Raw genomic sequence first — 27,276 nt, 5'->3', positions numbered from 1 at the left:
TACAATGAGGATACTTACTGAACTAACAGTAAACTGTAAACAGTAACTTTCCTAGACATTTGTCTAGGAAATCTATAGTTACATTATAGAAAGCTGTTTCATTATCCAAGTTACTACAACTTAGGTGCTTTTGGGGGGTGGTGGGGGGGAGTTGTTAGGGGGGTTTTTTGTTTGGTTGGTTTGTTTTTGTGTTATTGTGGGTTTGGGTTTGGGATTTTTGAGGGTTTTTTTGAAAAGTGTCTAATTTTGAAGTCCACTTATCGGCTCCTGTACATTGCTGTCAGATTTGTTTTTTACCAGAAGAGATACCACGTTAGTGACCAGGCACTGCTAGGTAGTTCTTCTCTAAAACCCTCTCGGGTAGGTGTAACATTTGTATTCTGTGAGTTGTCGGCCAGTTCTTTTGGCTTGACTTTTAAAATTTGATAGCAGCATTTGAACTGTCCTGATTTAGTCTAATGTGCACTAACAGCCCAAAAAGTCAGTGTCCTGGGCTGCATCAAAAGTAGCATAGGCAGCCGGTCAAGGGAGATAATTCTGCCCCTCTCCTCTGCCCCTGGGACACTCCACCTGGAATACTGCATCCAGCTCTGCGCCACTCAGGACGGGAAAGACATGGATCTGCTAGAGTGAGGCCAGAGAAGAGTCACAAAATGAGAGGGCTGGAGCACCTCTCCTGTGAGGAAAAGCTGAGACTGTTGGGGTTGTTCAGCCTGGAGAAGAGAAGGCTCAGGAGACTTAACATCAGCCTTCCAGTGCTTACAGGGAGTTTGTAAAAAAGGTGGGACACAAACTTTTTAGTAGGGCCTGTAGTGATAGGACAGGAGTTAATGATTTTAAACTAAAGCGGGGCAAATTCTGACTATGCCTAAGGAAGGCATGTTTTTTATGATGAGGGTGTTGGCACACTTGAATAGGTTGCCCACAGTGGTGGAGATGCCCCATGCCTGGAAATACTCTAGGTCAGGCTGGACAGGGCTCTGAGCAAGTTGAATTGAAGATGTCCCTGCTCATTGCAGGGGGGTTGGACTAGATGGCCATTAAAGGTCCTGTCCAACCCAAACTAATCCATGATTCTGTGATTATGATCCTATTTTAAATATCCAGGTCCATGTTTAGCTTTCTCAGTACGATTTTTTTGCTCTTTATCTCCAAAATTAGTTAAGGATATATATACACATCCTCTGCTGTGTAGCTACAGTTTATTTTAGAACAGTGTTCAGGTCTTTGCCCTAATGCAGGGTAATGCCAGTGTATTGCTTATGCTGCTGACACTCACTAGCTGAGATGAACAAAATACATCATGTGTTGTATAATCTGTACTCTTCTGAGTTGAAGATTCATTCAGAAGCTTGAGGTTATATTAAAGATTGCATTTAGATAGTAACATTAAAATTCTTGTTCATATAAATACACAGCAAATTTTCTTCTTACTGGAATGTGAGATTATGAAGTCTGAACTATGAAACCAGTTTCAGGAGGATAGGAAATTCAGTGTCTCTGTAGTTTGTCTCCTTATGGTTACAGAGTAATTAATTCCAGGAATTCAAAAGCCTTGAGTCTGTCTGTGTTTCTTGTCAGTTATGAGGGAAAATATTTTTTGGTGTGTTCTACTGTGTTTTGTTTTTTAAACAAATGCTGACATTTTAATGTAAACTCTTTCTGTGCAGTGTTGCTAACACTGCAGAGAAGGCACATACTTCTGAGGTGTTTGAAGACTTTACCTTTAGTTATCTGAAACAGCCCTGACCGTTAATAGTGCATGTTCAAGAGTTTTCCTCCATTCCCTGAATCAAGAGATGCAGGAGGAAAGCAATTTGAAAAATAGCTAAATGGAGCTTTTTAGCCAAATTATAATGCTCAACAAGTTTGATCATCTATAACCTTTTTGCCTTCCAACTTTTGATTTTGTTGTTTTCTTACTTGTAATTGCAGTTATTGCACAGCTGAGACAAAAGCTTGAAAAATTACAGGGCAGCAAACTTCCAGAAAGTTTTAGAGTTCCGTATGATCCTGGACTAAGAGCAGGAGCACTAGTGGTAAATATATTCTGACTTCTACAAATCCTTTTTTAAAAAAATCTATTTGCAAGTATGTGTCCCTTGGTAAAAATTTTTGCTTATATGTCTAATGGTCTTATTTCAGTGTGAATACAATGACATCCCATGGACTCAGGAGGTTTTTGTTCCCAGGGCTATTATTATTTTTCTAAATGTAATGACATGCCACCATGTGCCAAAAAAATACCTGTGTGAAACTGTTTTATCTGATTCAGGGGCTTTGGGATATTCAGTTTCTATTCTTCCAGTTACTTTCTCTGTCTTAACCTGATTGATATCTGTCACTAAGGTTTGGGTCCAGACTTTGATCATACTGACAAAAATGTCTACCTCAGTTATTTCTGATTTTTCAGTATCTCTTTGTTATTTTTGTTAGAAAATACATTATGATTTGGTTAGAAATGCATTAAGAAACACTTTGGTTTTCAATATTGCTGCCTTCAGTTTTGTGGTGAGATTGCAATTCTGTATGTTTGACTCAGAGTTTAAAAAAAAGATTCATAAATCAGCAGATGTATAGTGAAAGGAAATTGGATCATGCATCTAAAATGCAATGTGAGGTCTGGGTGAAGAAGCACAGTCAGAATCCAGAAGATTCTTGGATTTACTTGACGTGCAGTAAGGACACTACAAGAAAAGAGTCCCTTATTTTTTCTCCTAGCTAAGGACAGACAAACCGTCCAACTTAAGGAATTGCTGAATAGTCAGGTGTTGTCTAAATATAGCCATGTTTCTGTTAAATAAACCTGTGCCTTGGGAGACAGGCTATAAGCTGGTCTGTCTTCAAGCTGAGAGAATTAAACACCTCCCAGCTGAGCATGGCTGAAGCACTGTCAGCACAGAAGTCAATTCAGACATTTCATATTCAGAAATAATTTGTGACTTCTTAAATGCTATTTTCTTGTTTGTATTTGTCTCTCTTTAATTTTCTTTTTTTTTGGTACAGAAATAATCAACTGCTTGCCAGAAATTAGATTATAAAATAAAAGCTTTCTCTGGATTTTCTAGTTTTCCTTCACTTAGGAAGTATTCAGTCTTACCAGGACCTTTGTAGATGAACGAAGCAATAGATTTACAAAACTTGATGGGTTAGCTTTTCTTTTTCCAAACTATATGAATAAAAATGTTTGGTAAAAAGCTTTCATTTCATGTTCATTTTAACAAGTACTATTTGTCCATAATCTTTATGAAATGTGAATATACTAAAATACTCCTACGTTATGGATTCCATCAGTTCTCAAACACTGATGTGCAGTTTTTTAAGCTTGCAGGTTTTTAAATTTTAGGTGGCTTTATTGTACACAGTAATGTTCAACAATGAATCAGGAATTGGAGAATAGAAAGTAAGGCATACTACAGTTGTAATAGCCATAATTACTGGAGAAAACATTTGAAATACTGCATTTTCAGTGCTGAATTTATCAATATTATAAATGTAATAAAACTAAATAGGGAATTAATTTTCTTATTTTATGAATGATTACATTAAATTAGTTTCAAAAATGCCATCTCCCCCATGAATGTGAACAATTTACTAGGGGAATTGAATGAAGCAGTCTGGAATGTAGTTGCTAGAAGTCACAAGGGTAGATGATGTGCTAAATTGCATTGGACAATGATTACATTCTGGTTTTGCAAAGCACCTGTCGAACTGCTGTTGTGAGAGTCATAATTTCCTGTTTTGTCAAAATGTCTATTCCTGTTTTAAATCTGTCTGAAGCAGATTTACAAGCTAAATCCAGTTTTGGAGAGTCAAGATACACTTGTTCTTTATCATGGGCAGTAGTTAAAAGTTGTGCCGGGTTGGGGAGGCTTTGTGTGGCAACTGAACACCCTTCTTTACATGTGCTTTCAGTGTGTTGCTTGTGGTGTAACTGAGTGGAAGTTGGTAAACTATTCTGTAGCTGCTGTTAAAAAGGTTTCTTGGGTTGATGTTGGCATACAATGGCTAGCAAGCAATAAACATGTCTTTCACAGATAGAAAAATGTAAAGTAATGGCATCTAAGAAGAAGCCTCTCTGGCTTGAATTTAAATGTGCAGATCCAACAGCTCTGTCAAATGAAACCATAGGCATCATCTTCAAACACGGAGATGACCTCCGTCAGGACATGCTGATTTTACAGGTATGGGAGCTAAAACTTATAAAAAGAATAACATTAATATTTTAAAATATTTTAAAATCATTTTACTTTTCCAAAGTGTGTCTATCTTTGTCTTCACTGTATGTATGAAATACGAGGTAGTCTTTTGTGTTTTAAACTCTATATGGCAAGGCTGATGTCAACACTGGATCATCTTCATTGTACTACAGTTTTTTATGTTACTTTGTTATGGATTAACCCTGGTGGTACGGGGAAAGAGGAAAGGAAGAGTAAGAGCAAGAAAACTTGTGAGTTGAGCTAAAAAAGATTAAAAAAGATTGTTCAATAAGCAAGGAGAAGTGGAAGAAGAGAGGAGGAAAACAAAACAAGTGGTTTAAGGCAGTCACTCACCACATCCCATGGGTAGACCAGTTCCCAGCCGGTTCCTGCGCAGAAGATGGTTAACCTACATAACCCCTTCCTCCCTGTTTTATTGCTGGGCATGACACTGTTCAGCATGGAGTATTTCTTTGGTTGGTTCAGGTCATCTGCCTGGTTGTGTCCCCTCGCAATCTCTTGTGCACCCCAATCTAGTCAGTGTCAGGCAGGGTGAGAAACAGGTAGCCTTGACACTCAGCAGACACTGTTCAGCTGGGACACTGAGACATCAGTGTGTTCTCAGCACTGCTTTGGTCACCCCCTAAACCACAGCACAGTACAAGCTGCTCTGAAGAAAAGGAGTTTCATCCCAACCAGACAGTACATACTGTTAGCCTTGCTTTTCCTGCCATATGCCATACATACTTCACACTTTGGTGTTCTAGAGACAGAATCTTACTTAGTGCAAGATGGCCTGTTCCTCTGATGAAGTGTTTTTATCATTTATTTATGCAGTGGGTGAAGTTAACAAATGAAAAATCAGTAGTTAGCATCACTCTGGTTTCTGACAACTGGTTTGTTAGGGCTTTTGGGGGTATTTATGGGAAAAAATGGACATGCTTGCTAACACATTCAATCTCACCTTATGTAGAAATCATACAATATATTTATTAATATTTTATAGAAAAGTAGAGATTGCCTGGTTGCAGGACAGATGAAGAAATATAAACCCTGGTTCTGTAACTGATTGTCTTGAATGACTGCACACTTATTGTATTTATCTCTTAATTGGATAGCAAAGTAAGTTTAGCCCTATCTCAGAGGTCTGGGTAGAGTTATTCATATGAGTAATCTGTAATGTTCAAATAATTTGAAATAACTTAGCATATACATTTGTTTTTACTAGATTCTTCGAATTATGGAATCCATTTGGGAAGCAGAATCCTTGGACCTCTGTTTGTTGCCATATGGTTGCATTTCTACAGGGAACAAAATAGGTATGTGATCACACTTACTGTGATTCGAAATTTGAAATACCATATTTACAGAAGATGTGTATGGGAGAACTATTCCAATAGGTGCTGTAGTCCTGAGGGAAATAGCACTTTATTACACTTTCTGTGAGCAGCCTTCAGTTGCATCTTGGTAGTGGTTTCTGCCCTTCCTTGAGCTGCAGCACCAGCTTTACTGGCTGTGATTCCTGTGCAAGTCCAACTACTTGGGTTGTGCTCCAAGTTTCTCTTTAATAACAATATTTAGTATGAAACAGCAGTGAAAGTGAGTGAATTATTCAAGATGTGTTTTAATGTGTTGATAGGAATAAAATAGAGAAAAGAGCAAAACTTTTTTTTTCCTGACCTAAAGCTTTATACCACACAGAAGCAACAACATTACTTAACAGGAAACTCAGGCAGTATTTCTCACAAGGCATTAGTTCCTGCAGCACAGATGATCAATTTTTCACTACTTGTGGTGAAAGAAAACCCAGTAAAATTAAGAACTCTTTAATATACTTTTGTAATGTACTTCCTCTCTAAAATCCATTGCCACATAAAATTTTTTTAACATCCTCTTGATTTCAGGATATCTCAGCAATGCAGGAAAAATGCACCTGGTAGCGTGACATAAGACAGTTTCTTTTCTACTAATATAAATTGAATATATGTATTGATATAATATATAAAATTGAATAATTTATACTGATAAAATTTTAATAATAAAGGAAATGGAACACTGTGCATCAAAACACTAACTAACTGTAAATATAAGGAAAGTTGAGGGGGTTTCCTCTCCTTTAGATGTGTTAAAACGAATTCTTTAGAGAGCTTTTTAGGGTCTGATTTAATTTTGTTTAAAATTATCTCAAGACAATGTAATGTATTGAAAAAATGGAGGAAGAAGGAGGAATTCTGCCAGTGCTTCTGGCACTTTCATACTTGAGTCACAGATTTCTGTTATTCTTTCATGAATTCCTAATTGATTCCCCATTCTTCTGTCTCAAGGAAATAATATTTGATTTTCCTTTGTGCATGGGAGAGATGTAAGAATTTAGCATCCTTTTAGCACCCCAGTAGGGGCATGGTTAATCATATTGACACTCCTGCTTGGTTTGCTGAGAATACCTGCAGCCTAAATTAGTAATACCCAATGTGGCACACTTCGATGTAGAGCTTATGCTTGTTTGGAACAGAACCAAAGAATAGTGGCATGCAAATGTTGTTTCACAATATTCACACATGGTCGTCTTCCAGGCTGCTTCTTCCCTCCCTCTTAATACTTCCATGGAACTTGGGCAGTTTCTGTGTATTGACTCAAGGACAGTACCCCACTCTACACTGAGCACGGAGAAACAGGTGTCTTAGACCTGGGGCTGGCATCTCCTGTGTAGAGCTTTCTCATTCTGTAAAAGACGTTGCATTCAGTGCAGTTTGTAATTCTGGAAGCATCTGTCCTTTCCACTGCTTCTGCCAAGCAGACCTCTGTAGGAGGAACTTTCTGTTCTCTACATCAGTGGTAGAAGATCATACCCTGCTCTCTCTCCCTTTGACGAGTCTGTATGTTCCTGGCTCTGTGAGGCAATTATCACTACTTACTGTGCTACATCGCTGCTGAAAGTAAGAAGTTCAAGCTGGCTCGTAGAAAAGTCACCTGCCTTAGTAACACAGAGCCCCAGAAACACATCACATGGTGCATTTCCTGCTGCACTCCCTCTCAGCTGAGTGCAGCCCAGCTGAGAACTGCTATCCTTGTCATGCTTCCTGAGCCAGCTCTTCTCCCCCACAATCGAGGAGCTGTTGGCCAGTAGAGGGACGTTAGTGAGCACAGGCAGGGAAAGCTTTTTCAACAGCTGGAATGAGAGCTGGGGCTCACACTCCGGAGAAAAACAGCAGCTTGACAAGCACAGACCAAAATGCAAAGCTTTTTAATTTGATGGTCTTGGTGGTGGGTTTTGGAGGTCATATTTCCACAATAGTTTTATGGCAAATGTATCAGGCCACTGTAAAGACAGAAGGGGGTATCCAGCCATGAATTCAGTCATGCACGGAATGCAGGAAGAGATTGCTGTGTTTTTACTCTGTTACTGAAAAATTCCACATAATTCAGTAATTGCAAGGGGTGGGATTGTGAATAGAAAGAAATTGATGTGTTTCCAAGAGAGTCAAATTAAAACCAAATCAGAAACTACTTTGGAACGCTTTGGAGAAAAAGGGGTATTTTTGTTTGCTTGCTTATCTCTGAGCTGGAGCTGAAGCTAGAAGACACTGTTGAACTTGAACCAGAGAAAGAAGATAAAGTATTTCCAGTTAGCAAATAAATTCAACTAAAACCTGACTTTCCCCCATACAGGCATGCCCAGTCTGGACTGCATTTGCTAGTCTTGGCTACAGTGCAGCGTTGTGTTGCAGCCTCTGTTTCTGCATTTCCCTCTGGCTTCCCCTCCATCACATGCCATGCTGGTGTGAACAGGACAAGGCCTTGTTTCTGCACCATATTGCTGTGATGTGCCAGTTTGCCTTGGCAAGGGTCTGTTCAGTTTAGGGACAGACCCCATGGCTCTGACAACCAGCTTTTTACCAGCAATCCCACTGCTGTACCTTGCTATGTACTGGTATTTCTGAGCTTTCTGTGTTATGCATACTTAAGCTTAAATTGGATTCACTGCAGGAGGGCCAGCTCTGTTCCTCTGCCACAGCCCTGGCAACACTTGCATCCCTAGAGTGCGGCAAAACTGAAGCTTTTCTTCATCTCTTCATTTTTGTGAAGCTGGAGAGAAGCTGGTGAAAAATGTGAATTGGGATCAGGACAGGAATAGTTCCTCCCCTTGGGAAAAGCCTTACACAGAGGGTCCTCACTCATCTTGTGATACATCCATTTTAAAAGAAGAGGAGTTTGGATGCCAGGCTCTTTATGAGCTCTGGCTGGTTTCAGCTGGGAATGAAAAAGAACTGTTGCTTCTTGTCAAATAAATTTCTTCTCACAACCTTTGAAGATCTGCAGCTGATTTTTAAACACAGTTTAAAATTTAATTTTGCATATTTTTAATACGCTCTGATAACAATTTAATAACTTCTAATCTTTTCCTTATTTTCTCTAGGAATGATCGAAATTGTGAAAGATGCTACAACAATTGCCAAAATTCAGCAGAGTACAGTTGGGAACACTGGTGCATTTAAGGATGAAATACTAAACCAGTGGCTCAAGGAGAGATGTATGATTGAAGAGAAGGTGAGTTCTTTGAATTTTTAGGTAGGATTTTCGATTGCACCTTACTAATTTAGGAGCATAGAGCCCATATGTTTGTGTTTGTTACTTACGGGAGTTGGAAAAATCCATTCATTTTCCCTGCACTCAGCTGTGGGTGTCTGTGAATGAGCCTTTAGCACCCAGCTGGCAGCCAAATTCCTGAGACACAAGATGCTTCTGAAATTACTCCTTTATCCATGGAAGTTAGAAGTGGTACATAAAGAGTGGGTTGAGAGGACATCTAAGAGCACTGAACGGCAATGTGGTTTTAGGGGATTTAGATACAGGTTTGGGTGCTCACAACTCCTTTGCTTGTGTACATCCACTGACAGCTTTCTGCCACCTCTTTTGCCTCAGAATGTGTGAGCAGCTCTATGCTGCTTTTCTGTGTGCTGAGGGATAGAGCCAGCACAAGGAGTGCAGTGCAGGACTGTAGTCTTGATCTCTGCTGTGCAATGGTGTATTTTATAAGACAGTTTGCCTAACTGTTGATAGATATGTGTCAACAGAAAGGTACATAATTTTGAGAATGGTTGCATTTAGTGTCTATCATTGAAGCATTTAACATCTCTAAGATTTTTTTTTAGTTTCAGGCAGCTGTGGAAAGATTTGTTTATTCTTGTGCTGGATACTGTGTGGCAACCTTTGTACTTGGAATAGGAGACAGGCACAATGACAACATTATGATTACAGAAACAGGTGGGTTATTTTTTGAGAATTTCATAGATGTCCAGACTGTGTATACTTCACTAGATTTATCTTTCCTTTTAATAAATAATGCATTTAACTATGAATGAAGAGAGACAAACCAGTTCTGTCAGTGATGCTTACAAGGTCAGGTCCTCCTGTGACATTGAAATGTAGTCACCCCTGTTGGCCTTCATACAGGGTGTAGATATTTATCATTAATAATGCCATTTTTTTTTTCAAGGAGCAGTTTGATACAAACTAAGTCATAAGAAATGTAAACCAGTTTTTTTTTTACTGTCTACATCTAAGGTCTGAACACCAAAAAAACTTAAAAACCAGATAGCTGTTCACCTATCTGATGTGTGGATGTGGTTCTGACAATGTTTAGTGGAACTGAATTCTATCACAATTCAGATGCTGCTGGACTGTTTTCACTTCTGAGGAGTGTAGTTGTTTTGTGTACTGATGTAAAAAATCTTAAGTGGAAATAAGAAAGGAAAATAAGTGTACATGGAGTGTATTTGTTTTGCTACTAAAATCTGTGGGATGGTTATATCCTCCTGAAGAAACTCTCAGTTTTTTTGTACTATAAACTTTGGGAGTTACTTCCATAGCTGCACACTGTTTCATCCTTAATTTTACTTACCTATGGAAGGAATCCCAGAACAATCAGTACATATAGTGGAGTTTTATTTAGGCTAAGGAATTCATTTTTAGTTTCATGATCCTCTCGCTTCATAATTAGTCTCTGATAAGAGAAGGATATTTAATATTGATAATATTAAAGTTTTATCAGTTGAAGGCTAAAGGGAGTAAGTACCCCGAAGGCAGAAATTAGCTGATTGAAGACTATAGTAAAAAAGTTCAGCAGAAGCCCTTGAGGAAAAAATGACAAATAAATGCTTTAATGTCAACATTATGTATAATATAATATAATATAATGTGGTGTTAGTTCCCATTGGCAGAAAAGGAGGCACAGGTCAGTAGACAGAAAAACAGAGAAAAGTGTTATTTTGTTGTGGTCATGAGCAGGTTTGCCTCAGAGTCTTTAACAGGAGCCGTTCTGAGCCTCAGGAGTCAGGAGGATCTCAGTCTGAGAGGTCTGCAGAGAGTCAGATTTGGTAGGCTGGGGGAACTTGAAAGCTGGCTTAAGATCAGGAACATCTAAGGATGTTCCACTTACAGATCACTGTTAAGTATCATCTTACATAATTTGATGTTTTATATTTTTGTACATGTGCCACTACTACAAATCTGTGATTTTAAGTAACCATACTCTTGTATCCGTACGCTGGCTGCCAGTGAAAGTAATAAAGTATTGTGAGGAGGAGCAGCACACTCCAGTCCTGTAGGTGTAGTGACCCTTAAAAGGAGAGGTTTTCATTGCTTTTGTGGGAACTGATGCCTACGACTCTCTCAAAGCTATCCAAAGGGTGACAATGCAGGCTTTGAACATACAGAGTGGTTTAGAATGAAGGTCTAATGAAGGTCTGTGAGGAGAAGGTGTTTTCTAGTCAATGACATTTGCCAAGGAGATGGGTAATGCCAGAATCCCATGGGTATTTGAAACATAACCCTGAAGCCTTTTCCGTGTAGCGATGCTCTGATTGTTACAGGTATGATGCACAAGCTTTCCTTGGTTTTTGAAAAGCTTTGGGTGTATGTTTAGATAATACAGCAGTTCTGCCAGACTTTTAACAACTGCCAAAGATAAATAAAAAGTAATTTTGCCAAGAGGACAGAATTATGTATTTCCCCAAGAAAGAAAGAAAGTAGTCTTTTCTGCTGAATTTAAGACTGATCATAAATACTGACAAAAAGGGGTTGGAAGTACAGTGAATGCACGTAAGTGTTAGAAGTTTATTGTATTTTTCTGTGATTTCTTCTTCTCTTTATGAAGGTAACCTTTTCCATATTGATTTTGGCCATATTCTTGGGAATTATAAAAGCTTCCTTGGAATTAATAAGGAGAGAGTTCCTTTTGTGCTGACTCCAGATTTTCTGTATGTCATGGGAACTTCCGGAAAGAAGACAAGTCTCCATTTCCATAAATTTCAGGTAATAGAATGGGTATCTAGCTGCAAATCAATTAAGTAATGGTTTTTTGCCCTCTGAAATGAACGTTAATGCCTTGGTTTTCAAAGGTCTAGGCTCCTGGGTATTATCTTAATAAAATACAATGAATCATAATACAATTCTGGGATATTTTAGGCCCAACTAAGAGAAAAAATTATCTGTACAATTATGGGAACTAGAATTCAAACATTCACAAAGGCACATTGAAAAGCTCATTAGCAGCAGACCAGATAAGCAGTTCTTTCTTTGTTTCTTGTCTTGACTGAAAATACTTTGCAGAGGGCTTCAGTGTTTGTGCAATTAGAGGAAACTCACGGCACTAAGCAGAGCCTCTGTGGAGTATGAGCAGGTGTGAGGCATTCATCAGCTGGCTTTGCCAGTGTTATTCCCTCCTGATTCTTCGAGTTCTGGGGCTCGAACTGCTGCATCTGAGTAAAAATCAGTGACCCTAAGCTATCTCAGATGCTGTTTTGTGAAGTGGATGGATAGATTTAACTCTGAAAGAAACGAATGGTGTTAAAAATCTGTTCTATTGCTTCTATTTGAAACTGAGCACTTCCAAACCAGTTGTGATTATTCGAGCTAGTGTAGGACCTGGTCAAAGAGGGAGTTCAGTAGGCAGTTCCTACTTCTAAGGAAATAGTTGAGAATGTGGCTGGTAAGAAGTACTTATTTGTCTGAAGTGCTATTCCTGTGGTCATCTCTAGAGACTTTGAGTAAAGTGTCTAATTTAGAAAGCAGATTCCTTATAATATCAAAATAAAAATTCTTCTGTAGAGTGAGTCAAAGCCAAAGCCTAACTTTCATGTTGTGGATTCCTTGTGGGTGAACCAGTCACAATAAGGAGTCTGGTTTTCTAACCTGAGTACCTAATTAAGGTTCTTACTGGTGGATGATGACTATGTCCCTTTGAGCATATACACAGTTGTATAGCAAATCTGTGTCCTACACACCCCCATCTCCCTTGTGATTATCTGTGATGGGCAATGGGAATTATCCTAAGATGATAACACCAAGTGGGTCCCCTATGCAGTTACTTCAGCATTTTGTCTCCATTTGTGGCCACATCTCAGTGCTTTTACTCACTCATCCAAAAATGAGTGTTCTCCATCTTCAGGCTGGACACATCCTGCAGGCCTCCCTGCCAGCGATGGGGATCCACTTGGACCCTCTTGCAATTCCCACCTTATGGTATTCTTTTGTTAATGACAAATCACATTGTCCACCAGAGACAATCAAAAGGGAGAGGATGTGTGGAGATGACTCATGCAAAGAAGAATCAATTATTTTTGGTTGAAGTCACTGCCCAAACTTCTGAAAATAACTAAAGAACCAGGTGCAATCTTTGAGTCTTCATTTTGCCAGGACTGCCTTTATCACAGTGGAGGTGTTTTGAAGGGGGCTTGTAGCTCAAAAGATGTTAGGGTGGGGTTTGCCTTGGGAAGGGAATGCTGAGCCCATGCTCTCAGGGAAGCCTGTGAGCTGGGCTGTGTACAGTGATGATGCTGTCGCTGCAGCTGTAAGTCATATTGCAGGTGTGGGACTGAAACACCAGTCTGGGCTATGTCATTTCAAAGAAGACTTCTGTTCTGGAAGCAGAAAATAGTTAAAAGAGTTAAAATGTGGTAATGGAGGATTGAAAGACCTGTTGGTGTCTGTGGTGAGGTAAAGTTGTCTACATATATACAGATCATCCAGCTCTTTAGAGAGTATCTGACCTTTACTTCAGCAGCCCAAATACCAAAATCAATCAGAGGTGATTTTGGTCATAGCCTCTCTTCAATACATCATGCCTCCGTCATGGAGTCCTGGGTTTGACTAAATACACATTTTGTTACTCTGGTACTAATTTCTAAGTACTGTTACCATCCCACTAATGCAGACAGTCTAGGAATGCTGTAATAGCACCAGTGTCATTTCCACTAGTGTCCTGAGCCAAATACAAGGTGATTAATGTGCTTTACTGTTGTGAACTGGGATGGTGGTATGTGACTCAGGCATTTTAAGTGACATGATTTAGGCACAGACAACAATAAACTGACCAAAAAATGTAAGTTCATGTATAGTTCTGCTGCAATAGCTACTGTTTATATACTGCTATTGCAGTAGTACATTAAGAGCCTTTTCTGTCTCAAAGACCAGTAAAAAGAAAGTTAAAATACTTCTATACAAGTAAAAGAGTAACACAGAGCAAGATTTGCATCACATATTTTGCTATGAAAAATGTATGTTTTAATTACCTGGCCAGAGCAAAAAAATAAAATTGTACTTGCACTTTCCAGTTGACTTGTTTCATCATATTTCCTAATATTGAAGGATTCATTCAGTATGCCTAATGACTCATTTAGGTATTAATGGAAAAGTCTCAGCATTTATCCTTCATTAATTTTTAAGAGCATCTCTCATTATTTCGTACTTAACTACATTAAAACAGTTTGTGCTTCAGAAGACTCCTTTGTTTTTTACAGTCTTTGGTGTTTTTGATAACTTAATAACCTACTTGTATAAGATTTTATTTCTTTTTATCCACTGGACATATTACAGTGTGTTAGCCAGAGCTCGTATTGCAGATTCTGGAGGAGGTTAAAATGACAAATAACTTTGACCGAAGTTCACTGCAGAAGAGCATAGTTCATTATTAGTGAACTTCTGAGGCTGTCAGTGGCCTGGCAACTTTTTTGAACTAGCAGTGAAGTTCCTTTCTATTAGTTCTTAATCTAAATTTTGGCTCCCTTTGTGTTTGCATTTGTTATGATGGTTTAATGAAAATGAGAGGCCAGAGGTTATTAATGACATCACAGAAATGCTTAGAAGGAAGCAGTATTTGATGGGCTTTTTCCTCATCACAAACATGTATTTAAGCATGACTTAACCTGGGAAGACAAGTATTTTTCTGTTCCACCTATGAATTTCTCAGGTGCCCTAGTACTGCCCAGATTTCTCTTGCTGTAAGTGTCATATGTGGTGGCATTTTCTTTACAGCCTTTGGCTGAAACCAATCAACTTTCATACTCCTATGTGCACACAGCTTTTTCACTTCTTACTTGTAGAAACCTTTGAGAAAGCCTCACCTAAGATCTTCATAGTCCTTTTTGAGCTTTGCCCACCTACCTATTATTAATTTGCCTAAAATTGTCTTTGATAGTTTGTGCTCTAAATTATTAACTCATTTTTGTTCACTAGATTTAATTTACGTAATTCATTATTTTTTCATTATTCTGCTGACTTGATAATACAGAGATCTGTATTTTCAGTGCTAACCAAATTCTTCTAAACTATTTCTTTACAAAATCTTATGTATTTGATTGTCAAACAAAGGTGACAGAAGGGTACACAATTCATCATTGAGAAATACTTATTTGCAGTAAACTGTACAGGGAAGGGATGGCCTATGTAACAGAACTTGGACACTTTATTTTATAAAAATGCCTGGATTTTAGGATAATAATATTTAGGACAGTTTCAAGCTTTCAGAATGATTATTCTTTTTTTCCTATTGGGCAATGGGATTTTGGTTTCTCCTCAGCTCTTCTCATTTTGCCTATGGCTTTAGATGAGTTAGCAGCTTTCTTCTTAATCCCACAGTAAACATGTACATATCCTTGACACATACCTGTCATCTGGGTTATTTTTGGTTCTCACTGCCTCTCTCAGAAGTGTAAAAATTCATTTTCTTGGAAGATACTAATGCAAAACTAGATTCAGTTCCTGTCTGAATAAATAACTGTAACGGGCAGATGCAGATATTAAAAATCTTTTGAATTCCTGGAAGGACTGCCTTTGAGATGCAGTGATACCAGGTTTTTCTTGACTGCATAATTGTTTTTCTGTCTCAGACACCCGAAGCAGTGGGATTCATCATCCATACAGAAATGTAAAACTCTCTTTGATAATAACTATAAAGACCTTTCATCTCTTTCAAGGGGAACAAAACACAGACTAACTCTTGTGACAAGATTTCTCTGTTTGAAGTTGATAATACATAAGTAAAATTTCTTTTTTTATTATTTTTTTTTCTCCTGGTATAATGGAGAGAAACTATTCCCTGTGATGGTGTTTTCCATTGTAAATTGTGCTTTGAACATTGCATTTTATCTTTTGCTATGCTAGAACTAAACTAACATTGGAGTTTGTAAGTATGATCTTATTTCAGGACAGAATTTATTTGGGAACAGATTAAAAGATTTAAGTTCCCAGGCAATACTAAAAAAAGAAATTGTGCAGACGGATCTTCAGTATATCATCTTCCTTCCTTATATTTTCCTAACCTGTCTAGTTGGGTGTCCTGGTGTTGCTGATGTGAACAGTGATAGATGTTAAGAATATTTGTGCACTTCTTCCTGTTTCAGAGGAAGAAAGAAAACATATATCTTGTAAAAATAAAAGCCTTCTAGAGGGCTGATGGGATTTGTTAGACGTTTACATTAAAGTATTTGGATTTTCCAAATATTATTCAAAACATGAATATACAGTTGTGGAAAGGTTAAATTGAATATTTAATTGGGTAAAAATTAGCATTGCTTCAGCTTCGGTTTGAATAATAACAACCTTCTTGGAAATATTTTTCATATTTTTACATTACTGCATTGCAGGCCTAATTTCTAGTTGATTGATGATTGATGTCTTCATTGCATTGTTCTTATTTCTACTATTAAATGAGCTATAAATTTAATATAAGAAATAATTTCAGTTTATATATTAGTTGCTTAGCAGGGAATATTATTTTTAAAAACATTGCATTTTTTTCTAAGCTGCAGAAATTTCATTCTTCTAAAAGTTCTGCTGTTAAGCAGAGATTATTTATACATGGAAATGAAAAGGCTATAAAAGAAGTCTATGGAATCCAGAATGACAGTACATAGTCATAGAAATCCTACAGCAAGGCAGAGTGCCTGAAGACTAGAGCTGTCAGCTAGCAGAATTCCTTAGAACACCAAGCCTGAAAAATCTTCCCTGTTAAATAATCTGTCACCACTGTGAAGTTAATAGGCATCTATAGAAAAAGAGGAGCAATCCCCTGGAGGTGCTGCTTTGTTCAGTATCACTTCCCAGCCACAGTCTTTAAACGGGAACATCCCAACAGGAAAGGAAGACAGTGAATTATTGCTGTCTCTTTTAACAGCTACAGAAAGAGGTTATATGGTGGGGAAATTAATTTGAAATTCTGGTGAGACTAAGGTTTTATGCTTTAGTAATCAATGTAGGATTAAGAGCCATTAGTTGTACACCCAAACAGTTCTTGTTGCCCCAACCTGTGGTGAATGAAGTTACCCTGAGCAGCAGGTGCAGAAATCTGTGTCACATTTCTGCTCGGTTGAATCGCTCTGTTGGGTCTCCTGTCTCTGACATACTCGAGTGATTGAATGGCATTGGTTAATGAGAGTCCTGTGAAATTCCTACACCATCCCTGTCAATTCATCTCCTCAATTAACAAAAAACTCTTCTCTCTCACAGGACGTATGTGTGAAGGCTTATTTAGCTCTCCGACACCACACAAACCTGCTGATCATCCTGTTCTCCATGATGCTAATGACTGGAATGCCCCAATTAACCAGCAAAGAAGATATTGAATATATCAGGGATGCACTGACAGTAGGGAAAAGTGAAGAAGATGCCAAAAAGCATTTTCTTGATCAGATAGAAGTTTGTAGAGATAAGGGCTGGACTGTGCAGTTTAACTGGTTTTTACATCTTGTGCTTGGAATCAAACAAGGAGTAGAAAAGCATTCTGCTTAATATTTTATGTAAATTAACTGTGGGTGTGAACAGGAGGCTAGTGAATCTACTTGTTATTTATGAATTCTGAATAAATGAACAGTCAAAATTGCCTTTACTCTTCTGGCAGCTTAAATGGATCTTGTGAAAAGGCAAAGACTTTTGCTCTGCCCCTCCAGGAGATCTTCCTGCAGAAAAGATTTTTTTTTTTTAATTTCTAAAGACACTTCAAGTTGCTGGATTAACTAGATGCTTTGCTAATGTGGCTTGGATGTTTTTTTGCTTTCTTTAGCAATAATTTCAGATAAATAAAAGGAGGAGGTTGAGTAAGATGATAGCCTACAAACCCCTTATGACCTTACCTTAATTGTTCATGAGGGTCAAGTCCTTCAAAACCAGAAGATTTTATATAAAATCTATGGTTACAGTGAAATCTCTGTAGGTAATCCACATCTGTCTCAGGATGGTTTACCCACGAGTGTTCTTCACCCACATCCTTTTCTTTTGTCCCTTCCTCAACATTTTGTCCTTTCTGGATTTTTAATATGTTGTCAATAGAAAAGAGCTTTGGCTCGGCCATGGGAGGAAATTGCTTTATTGTTACTGCAACCTCCTGACACAGACAACCAGTCTTGACTGCCAGGAGAACTTCACAGTTAACCTGGAAGTTCCTCAGATATGAACATGAAATTCTGAAGGTTTAGTTTTGAAAGATTTTTTACTGTACTTTTTAGTGGGGAAGGTCCGTATTATGTTACAGATTATATTCTAACTGTAAAGTTATTAAAATTCCACCTGTATAGCAAAAGCTCTGTAGAAAAAGCAATGGTACTTCCTTATCCCTCAGAGAAAACTCCTTATGTAATTGACATTTTACCAAATATCTGAGAAACCCAAAGTTATTTATTCCTTGGTGATATATTTTCAGGATATACCTAGAAGGAATTAAATGTAGTCTTTGAAGTTGTGTATATTTTGATATTTATTTTTAAATTCCTGATGAAACAATACTACTGAAAAGCTATTTATGAAAGAAAAAGAAATCCTTATCTTTAATTTCAATATTTAAACTTAAAAGATGAAAAAATGGGCAGTGTTAAGTAGAATTTTAACTTCTCTACTGTAGATTGCTTGCAAACAAGTCTGCCTATGGTAGGAAAGGAAAAAACATACAGCCCGAATTAGTCTTTGACTTGAATTATTATAGTATACTTCCTGCTAATTGATTTTTACCAAAGAGATGGCTTACAATATTGCTTTTTTGCACTTGTGCCCATGTAATTTATTCCTTCATTGTAGTGTTACATGGGCTTTACATTACGTATAAATGATTAACTGAATTTTAAAATTCTGTTATCATTTGCTTTGATCATTTCACAGAGCTGTTATGATTTTAACTAGTGTTACTACTGAGTGCACTCTTGAAGGATTTTTAATAAATGTACTGTAATTGGTGTCTCAGTTATGAGATGTAGCCAATCTATTCTTGAAATGTAGATGTTTAATTGGTTATTGTGCACAAGTATTTTTGATGTAAATGGTAGACTCCAGTTAAGGAAATCTCTAAGGTTAAAATGTAGACTATTTTGTTATTCTGTTACATTATTATTCTGTGCAAGATAGGCTTTAGATAATGCTAAAATATAAACTAAATGGTGAATATTGTCTGTAAAATGATATTTTTAGATTTGTATTTTATAGATCTGAAATAAAATGACATGTTCTATTCATTTGATTATTATTCATGAATAAGCAGCTTAGCCCAAAATACCTATAAATATTTTTTATCCAGTTTCTTAAAGACTTATCTCAGTAAGAAATCATATTTAAAGTCCCACTCAGAGGAAGTGTTTTAGTTCCGTATTAATAATTCTGTATGATGTCAGATATCTTAAATTTTAATAGTTATAGTATTAGAATTGCAATTATTGTAATTGTTAAATGTGAATAGAATATTGCCACTTTCTAAGAGCACTTTATTCATTCCTGGTATGTTTTATGAAGAAAAATCTGAAGATTTTAGTAAGTTCCTAGTTTTAAAAAATAAGAAGATCTACTGCTAAATTTAACTCTAGCATGGGGAAATAAATGCTAATCACAACTTCAAGGGAAATGGCACTCTTGAAGCAGCCTCCATTTGCAGGAAAAGGTCTACAAGAGATCTGTACCCAGAGGAAAGTAGTTGAGTCCTGCACTGAACTTAGGCTGATGATTTTTATCAGCAATTTACAATGTGCTATATTGAATTGTGTTTGTTGCAGACACCTAAAACACCTCAATGCTGAGCAAATTCCCAGGCCTGTCATTGCTTTCCTTGCCCATGCAGTCTGTGCTTGGGCTGCCTGGGCAGTGCTAGGCTGCCTTGTGTCTTCTGGGTGTGGGTGTTTGACTCCTGGGAGATCAAAAGTAGCTGCCAAATCTCCTCTTTACCTATGGAGCAAGCTGTGGGCACCAGCATCTCCTTATAAATGGCTATGCAATCGTGGCTGATCACCAGCTGGATTTTGTGTCCCTCTGGAGACCTCCACCCACCACTGACCTTGTTTTCTGGCAAGCCCTGGCACAAGGAGAAACAAGGCAGAGATGTGGTTCGAGGCAATCCAGCCTCAGGGGGCAGAGGAACTGCCTTTCAGGTGAGGAGGAGGTGGGCACAAGGACATGTCTGCTCATCCCAGACAGAGCGCAGCTGTCCCGTTCTGCAGCAGCAGCTGCGTTCCCAAGGCCTGGAGAGCTGCAGCTGTAGCACAGATGCCACTACTGGAGCAGGAGGCTGAACCACAATTTCCTGAGTCTCACAGTGCATAAACTCACTGACCCTTTAGAATAATTGGTTTTTAAGGGTTATAAACCAGGAAATGTAAAATAGTCACTAATCCCTAACCTTTTTCAGAAGCTCTAACACAACACGCAGAAAAAGAAAATTACTAAATTTTCTATGTAGGTCTCAATTATCATCACTGTCTCCTGTTAGCCTTAAGATTATTTTTTGGAAATTGTTTTAAGGGTGACTTTTTCTTTGAGGTCTATCATATTTTCTTGGTAGTCTCATTCACATTACGACTGCACCTAACAGTGGAAATTCAAATCTCTTCTTAGAGTTAGTGCCTCAGACTCAGTTGTGACTTGACATCTCTTTTTCCCCAACAAGGTCATTGAGATGTTGGTTAGCAGTGAGTGTGTCCCCAAGGCTCCATCCTAATTGTATTCCAGGACAGGAAGAGAAGTTGAAATGGAGCTAAGGTGTACAATGTGATTATATTTAGATCTTCATTGACTACACTGGTTGCACTTGTTAGAAGATAGATTAACCCTATCATTAACAGAGTATTGAGACTTAACATGTTTAGCAGATTTTTTTTCTAAAATGTAATCAATGATACATAAATACAGGTATGAACAAATGACTTCAGAAAAATATCAATGAAAATTGCAACTGTTGTATTTTTATTATAAACCTTTTTCCTGAGTACCAGCAGCATTCTGCAAGTCCACGTCCCAAGGTTTATATAGATTTCAGACTCTGTGCTAATGCCTTTATAATGTAGTTTGTGTAAAGTAGTCTTGAAAATAAAAAATTAATAAAATCTGGGATACCATTTGCAGTCTGGTGGGCTCTTTGGGCATCCCACCAACTCTGAAGTTTCTGAGAAACACTGATGTGCTTTCATGAATCTTCTCATTGCAACTTACTCAATATATGTGAGAAACAACACTCCAGAAATCACTAATTCTCCTAGAGAGAAGTCAACAGGAAGACATTCCTTCTGTGCTTACCCCACTCTGCATTTGGAAGCCAGAATTTGCCCAAAGAGGTTTTAATACATTTGAAATCTTGTGGCATACTGACAGAAAGCAAGATTCGTGCTGGAGAAAACAGAGAGAAAGAGGAACTGTTTTTCTGCAGTTACACAGTTAATAACAAGAACTGACCAAAGATACAAATGCCATGGTTATACCCACGTGAGATATGCACATCATTATTTCTTTAGAGAAAAGGGGCACTGGTGACCTCTTCTAGTCTGCTGATACAAGGAGACAGAAGGCCACAGCTTCTCCTGGCTTTTTGTGCATCAGTGGGTGTCGTAGCTAGCAAGAGAGAGGCTGATGACCTGCCTGTTGATAATGAGCAAGTGAACACTGGACAGGATAAATTCCTTCCTACCCCTGAGAATGGAGCTTTGTTGTTTCAGAGGGTGCCTGGCAGCACTTGACATGGCAAGAGCCCTCCACAGCCTGGGGAAGGCAGGTAGGCAGTGTTTAGAAGATGTGCCATTTCTCAGGTATTCTCCTGGGGATGCAAAAGAAGAGGCTGTCACTTTGGAAACAGCAGCAGCACTGCCAGAAACACGTGCCAGTTAATTTTAGCTAACAAAAGATTCCTGTGCATGGCAGAAGCGCTGTATCTCCTAAGTGCGAGCACATCCCACACCTGGGTGCAGTCACTTGGTGTTCAGCATTAGGAGTTACTGCATGCCAGTGTTGGTCACACTCTCAAAGCTGTCTTTGGTCTGGTGTCTATGGTCAGAGTTTACCACTGATCCATTTATTAGTCCATGAAGGAAAAAAAGGAAAATAATACACTGTAGATAGCAGCATTTCTTTATAAGATAAACAATGAGTAGGTACATAAGAAAGTCAAATCTAATGTAATGAAGAATACCCAGAAATGATCCCTGAAAGGAGAAATCGAAAGAAAATAGAAATGTTAATGACCCATAGTACAAAACAGTTTTAAGACTACAGAATTTGTACCAGATCCTCCTTTGCGTTTGGATATATCTTTCTTTACCAAAACTAATTATCCTGCAAAAGGCTATGAGGGCTATGACTATTTAATAGCCCAGGAAATATGCTGCCACAATGCAGTTAATTATAAAGAATTCATTAGAAGTTCAAGATATGGCCAGAACTGAATTTGGTCAGTGTATTTACTGTTAAACAACCTGGGATTAACAACAACAACAAAAAAACCAAACAAACAAAACACCAAAAAAGGTAGTCTAGTGCTGCTTCCCCAAATCAACCAGCAAGTGTCTGACACTGGCATTAAACTCATCCCATGAGGAAGTTATTTCCCATCATGATTGAAATGCATTTTTCTCTGAAGTATTAGGAGCTGGTCCCTGTCAGGGACAGGATACTGGCCTGGACAGACTCTGTCTCTGATGGAGGATGGCAGATCCTCTGCTCAGCTGTCAGATGTCTGCACGAAAGCATCTTGGTGAATTAAACAGGTCTCCTCAGGATATGCTTTCCCTCCAGCCAAAGTTATCCTTCATTTTGATGACGTTCATGACAGCATCACTGTTTCACAAACCTGTTTCCTTCTCACAGAATATGATGTATTTTCCAAACCTTGTAAAATAGTAATTCTGTCTACCTGGAGAGAAAAATATCCAGAGATCTCAGTAACTTTAAAGTAGTCTGAAACCAAAACACTCCAGGCAGGGACCTTTCAATTCAAGGTGATAGTTCATGCAAAGGCAGGCAATTATAGGGAGATGCTCATTAGCTACATATTAGTATTTCAGAGAAGTTCTTGGGATTCTGTCATTGCAACAACACACCAAAATGAGGGTGAAGAGTGGCTTCTAACAAGACCAGAGACTTAAAGGTCCTGTGGAGATTGATACCAACTCTGTGGGAAAGAGGTGGCTGCTGGGTACAGCTGCAGCCCTCCCAGGGAAACAGGGACCCAGTGGCAGCAGCTCTGGCAAGAAGGGGTGTAGAGTCAGGGTGTAAGTGCCAGGATGAACTGTGTACTCTGCAGAGTTTAGACCTCAGCAGATAGAGTATGTTACTGAAAGGCCCTTTCATGGCATTCATGCCACAAAAGTAGCAGTGTTATTAGGACTATCCAATGAGAGTAAATACAGTTTGTAAAACATAAACTTTGCTCTTTTTTTTAAATCAGTAGGTAAACACATAGTATGAATTACTATTTGCTGCTGCTGCTGCTGCTGCTGCTGCTCAAGATCTTCACCCTAATTCCTCATTTCTGTTCTCTTGTTGCTGTTTCTTGGACCTCAAAATCTAAAACCAGGATAAACTGTCTGCATCTTACAGCCAGGAAATGCACAGCTGAATGTCAGCAAAAGAACCACTTGTCAAAAGTACTGGTAGCTGGAGATGCTGTCAACACCTGTACTGGGAGAAGCTTGCTAAAAGTTCTCATGACTCTGAAAAGGAAACAAATGGCAAGAGAAATGAGGAAATGCTTTGTGTGTGTGCTTCAAGGTGCAAAGCACTGGAAGACCAAGCTTTCCCAGGTTTAATGCTCTGTGTTCACCCTCCCAACTACTCTTACCAATGGGCGCAAGGTAGAAAAGTGAAAAACTTTATAGTGAGTACACACTGGACTGAAAAGTGGATAAACCTTAATGCAGTTAAGTGCAATAATAAGAGAAATACAGCCCTTTTTCAGAATGTCCAAGACTCAAAAAAAAAAAAAATTGTGTGGGGCCACCACAGTCTAGTTCTCCCACCTGGTATCATGTGCATGCTGTCCAACTCCACGGTCAATCTAGCTAGTGGCATCAGCAACTGCACTTCCTTTCAGTATTCCCTGTAAAGCAGTGCTTCAGAGAACACCTTTTAGAATACAATCTTTGCAAGAGATAGGCGAATAAAAAGGATATAGGGAAAAATCTTTGTCATACTTGCAATATCCTAATTTAAAGCAGCATCAAATATAAACTACAAGAAATATTTATTAGTGTTAGTTAGAAGATCAAGAGATTATAACCTGAAACTGAATCACAGGAAAACAATGAAATGCACCATTTTGTCAAAAAGGCTTAGAAACAACAGTATAGCTGGTAACAGCTTGCCAGGATTTGTTCAGAGCAAGACCTCCAAAAAAGGATGCCACAACCCCTGAAACACAATTTAAACACCACTAGAAGTGGACAACTTGCTGGCACTGTTACAGGGAGAAGCTCCATGAGTGTACATGAGGGAACAAACACCCATGTAGCAACATTTCCATTCAAACAGGGAAAAGAAATATTTCTGGATGTCAGAAATTTCACAAATCCACAAAGGGAATGATTTAAAAGACACAAAAGTATGGCATGAAAACACAGAAACCCATAGGAAAAAAAATCATGACAAAAGGCTGAAAAAAACCCCCAAAATCTGGAGAAACTGGTAATTCCCCCAAACTGCTCAGTGCCTACTAGAAGACAAAATGAGACCAATGAGACATTGAATCTTTAAGGCCAATCAATCCTTGAGGAGGATTTAGTAATTCTGGTTAGCTTGTGGAACAATGAAGTATTCTTGGCTACCAAAGAATTGTGGAAGGCAGAGACAGAGTTAGCTCTGGAATAGGGACTACAGAAACAGTACCTGGTCATTACAAATAACACACCTCAATTGCTCAGAGAAAGATACTCAGGAGACCTCTCAAAAGATACACGCAGGGGGAGTGGGCTGTGCACTACTTCCCCTGAAAGAATGATCAGAAATAGCTAGAGACTGCTTCCTTTCCTTTGTTCAAAACCCCAGAACCAGAACCCAATGAGCTTGGCAGCAGTGCCCGGTGCACTCAACAGAGCGCAGCAGAAGCTGGCAGCTGCTCTTTCTAAACCCAGAGGAAACCATTACCTGTGACAGCTGATTACTATGGTAGTTTCTCAAACTCAATCAAACAACCTGGGAGCTGACAATACAGCAAATCAGGCTGTGACAGAGCCCCACAAAGCTCACAGGCTGTGAGGGGAGTGGTGTGCTGTGAAGAAACATCAATCTTCAGTGCATTTTCATGTCTATGTATGCCATTTAGACTCTACAGATTGCCAGGAGTAATATGTTTCTTGTTAATTCACCATGTACTTTTTCCTAAAATTTATGGTTTATGAAGCCTAATTCCAAGCTAAAAGTAGGAGTGTGTATTGTCCTCCAACAACTGGTTTGTGTCTTGCACTTGTCTTAATGCTGCTTCATTCACGGAGAAAGGGCTCCATTGGAAGATGCAGGCAAATACCTTCCTGGCAGATAAATCGACTGGAGGGAGTTCATGACCTGAAGAATGTTCATAGCTCTGAGTTACCATGTGGCGGTGCTTGCTACATAAGGGACCTGCAGTGAATTTATTAAAGCAATAGTCAGCAACAAACATCTGAGGGATTTAACAGGTCTGTACACAGTGGATGTCCCAGACATGCACAACCTGCTCTCCAGATTTTTCTTGGCCCAATGGACAGAAAGCTGAGAAATATACAAAAATAGACACTAAGCACAGCAAATTAGGGTTGTCAAGACCTTCCCCTAGTTCCTTGAACTACTGAAAATAAGCAAAAGCTGTGATTTGTTTCTAATGCCAACAATTATTAACCAACATTTGTTCACTGGAAGACAAGCTAGCAATTGTACTATGATAAGAAGTGTCAAATCACTTAAAACTTCCACAAGAAATGTCAGTATTGTGACAAGATGCCTAAGAAGATGATCTCACAGTAATTAAATCAGCAGAACAACCTAATTTTTATGCGCACAGAAGGGACATACAGGGAAAAAGGACAATACCGTGCTCTTCATTATGCAATATCCTGCCAGCAATACCAACACTGCAAATGAAAACGTGTGCAGTATTAGCTGGCCCTGGGAACCTCCTGCCTAGCATGTAGAAGAGAAAATTCCACTATAGCCAACCCAAGCACAGATGATTTTTCATGTTTTGGCTGTATCTACAACAGCCAAAAGCAACATTTATTTCTGATGGAAAAGAAGATTTAAATGCCCAAGAAAAGGATTATGGTACATTTTGGGAATATTTTTAGGAATAACTCCAAAATTCCTTTGCTTATGTGTATCAAGATACAAGTAAAAATGTCATATAGATCTTTTTAGGAAGGGATATGAAATTAGAGAATTAGAGTCCTCCTTAATCTTTTTTTTCATGTATCTTGAGCTGAGTTGTGAGCAGAGCATGTGTTTGAAAAGTTTTTGTTAATAAAAAGCCTATTTAGTTTAGCTTTTCCCCTATGAATCTCCATTCCCTCACACAGCTTAAATAAAAGCAATAAAATCATGTTTACATTGGGATATTTGCCTTTTTTTTCCTCAAGAGGTAATTTCTTTCACCCTCTTTCTAGCACTGCTATGTATGCAAAGCCTAAGTATAAATTACCAGTTGAAAATGTAACTGTAACTTCAACTTCAACAACAAACAGCAGATAACTGAGACCTTCCCACAGGCATGGCCTTTCAGGAAAAGGATCTTCAGATGCTCTTGTTGAACAGTGAATGTGCCTGTGGCCAGTTTGGGGTGGAAAAAAGATAAAATGAATAAGAAATACGATAACCCCACGGTGTTGCTCCAGTTCTTTGGGAGGTTCCTGATGTTGTTGTTTCACAACAGAAAGGAACAGAGGAGGTGAAATTCTCGCAGTGAGTGTCAGGGCTCACACTGCCTTCCTCCAGTCTCATGAGCTTTTTGAATTCTAGGTAAGCCACGTGCCCAGTGCAGATGAGAGGCAAAGAGGGTTCTGATGGGAACAGTTGCTGCTGCTCTCTGGATCTCTGCTCTCAGCACACCTGGACCATGTGTGCTTCAGGCAGCCAAGACAGCACGTGTCACTGGGGGAGCAGGAACAGTGACAGCTACAGCCAGGATTCAACAGAACATGGAGAGCAGAATTTTGGGTACCAAGATGTATATCAAAATAGCCAGCTTTGTAGGAATCCCACCAATGCCAAAGCGGAGTAAATGAGCTCAGTTCAAGCTGCAACACCACAGGCCTGGGCTTGGGAGCAGGAGGTACTGTACCCAGAGAAAATAGGAGCAGCAAGATTCAAAGCTGGAAATTCAAAGCTCACTTCAACCATGTCTTCTTCAGCTCTTGGAAAACAGCCTTGGTAAATCTCTAGTCACATCATCATGACAATTTTCCCAGCTTGTTGGCTAAACAGTACCAGTACTAAATATAGGCCTCTTTGGCATGCCAGCAGGAGCTTGCCAAAGATGAAGGAGAGCAATTTGTCCTTCCTGAGAAGACACATGCCACCCTCAGGCATATGGTACCGA

The 27,276-nt window shown here is 38.7% G+C and overlaps 1 protein-coding gene across 3 annotated transcripts in view; it reads left to right on the top strand.

The window, feature by feature from the left end:
• Positions 1–18,976, top strand: part of PIK3CG (phosphatidylinositol-4,5-bisphosphate 3-kinase catalytic subunit gamma) — a 33,914-nt gene extending 14,938 nt beyond the window's left edge. For all 3 annotated transcript variants that reach the window (XM_042018355.1, XM_042018357.1, XM_042018356.1), the window contains exons 5-11: positions 1,936–2,039; positions 4,038–4,184; positions 5,428–5,518; positions 8,617–8,747; positions 9,353–9,464; positions 11,356–11,513; positions 16,986–18,976. In XM_042018355.1, the coding sequence (XP_041874289.1) occupies positions 1,936–2,039; positions 4,038–4,184; positions 5,428–5,518; positions 8,617–8,747; positions 9,353–9,464; positions 11,356–11,513; positions 16,986–17,267 (1,025 nt within the window). In that variant the 3' untranslated portion in view covers positions 17,268–18,976. The remainder of the gene's footprint in view (positions 1–1,935; positions 2,040–4,037; positions 4,185–5,427; positions 5,519–8,616; positions 8,748–9,352; positions 9,465–11,355; positions 11,514–16,985) is intronic.
• Positions 18,977–27,276: the final 8,300 nt, after the last annotated feature.

The sequence above is a fragment of the Corvus kubaryi genome, unplaced genomic scaffold (genome assembly GCF_017639235.1).
Source record: "Corvus kubaryi isolate FWS band 111438036 unplaced genomic scaffold, C.kubaryi_AGA036_p1.0 137, whole genome shotgun sequence".
NCBI lineage: Eukaryota > Metazoa > Chordata > Aves > Passeriformes > Corvidae > Corvus > Corvus kubaryi.
Note: the sequence above shows the minus strand (reverse complement) of the source record. Positions and strands in the feature narration are given on the sequence as shown.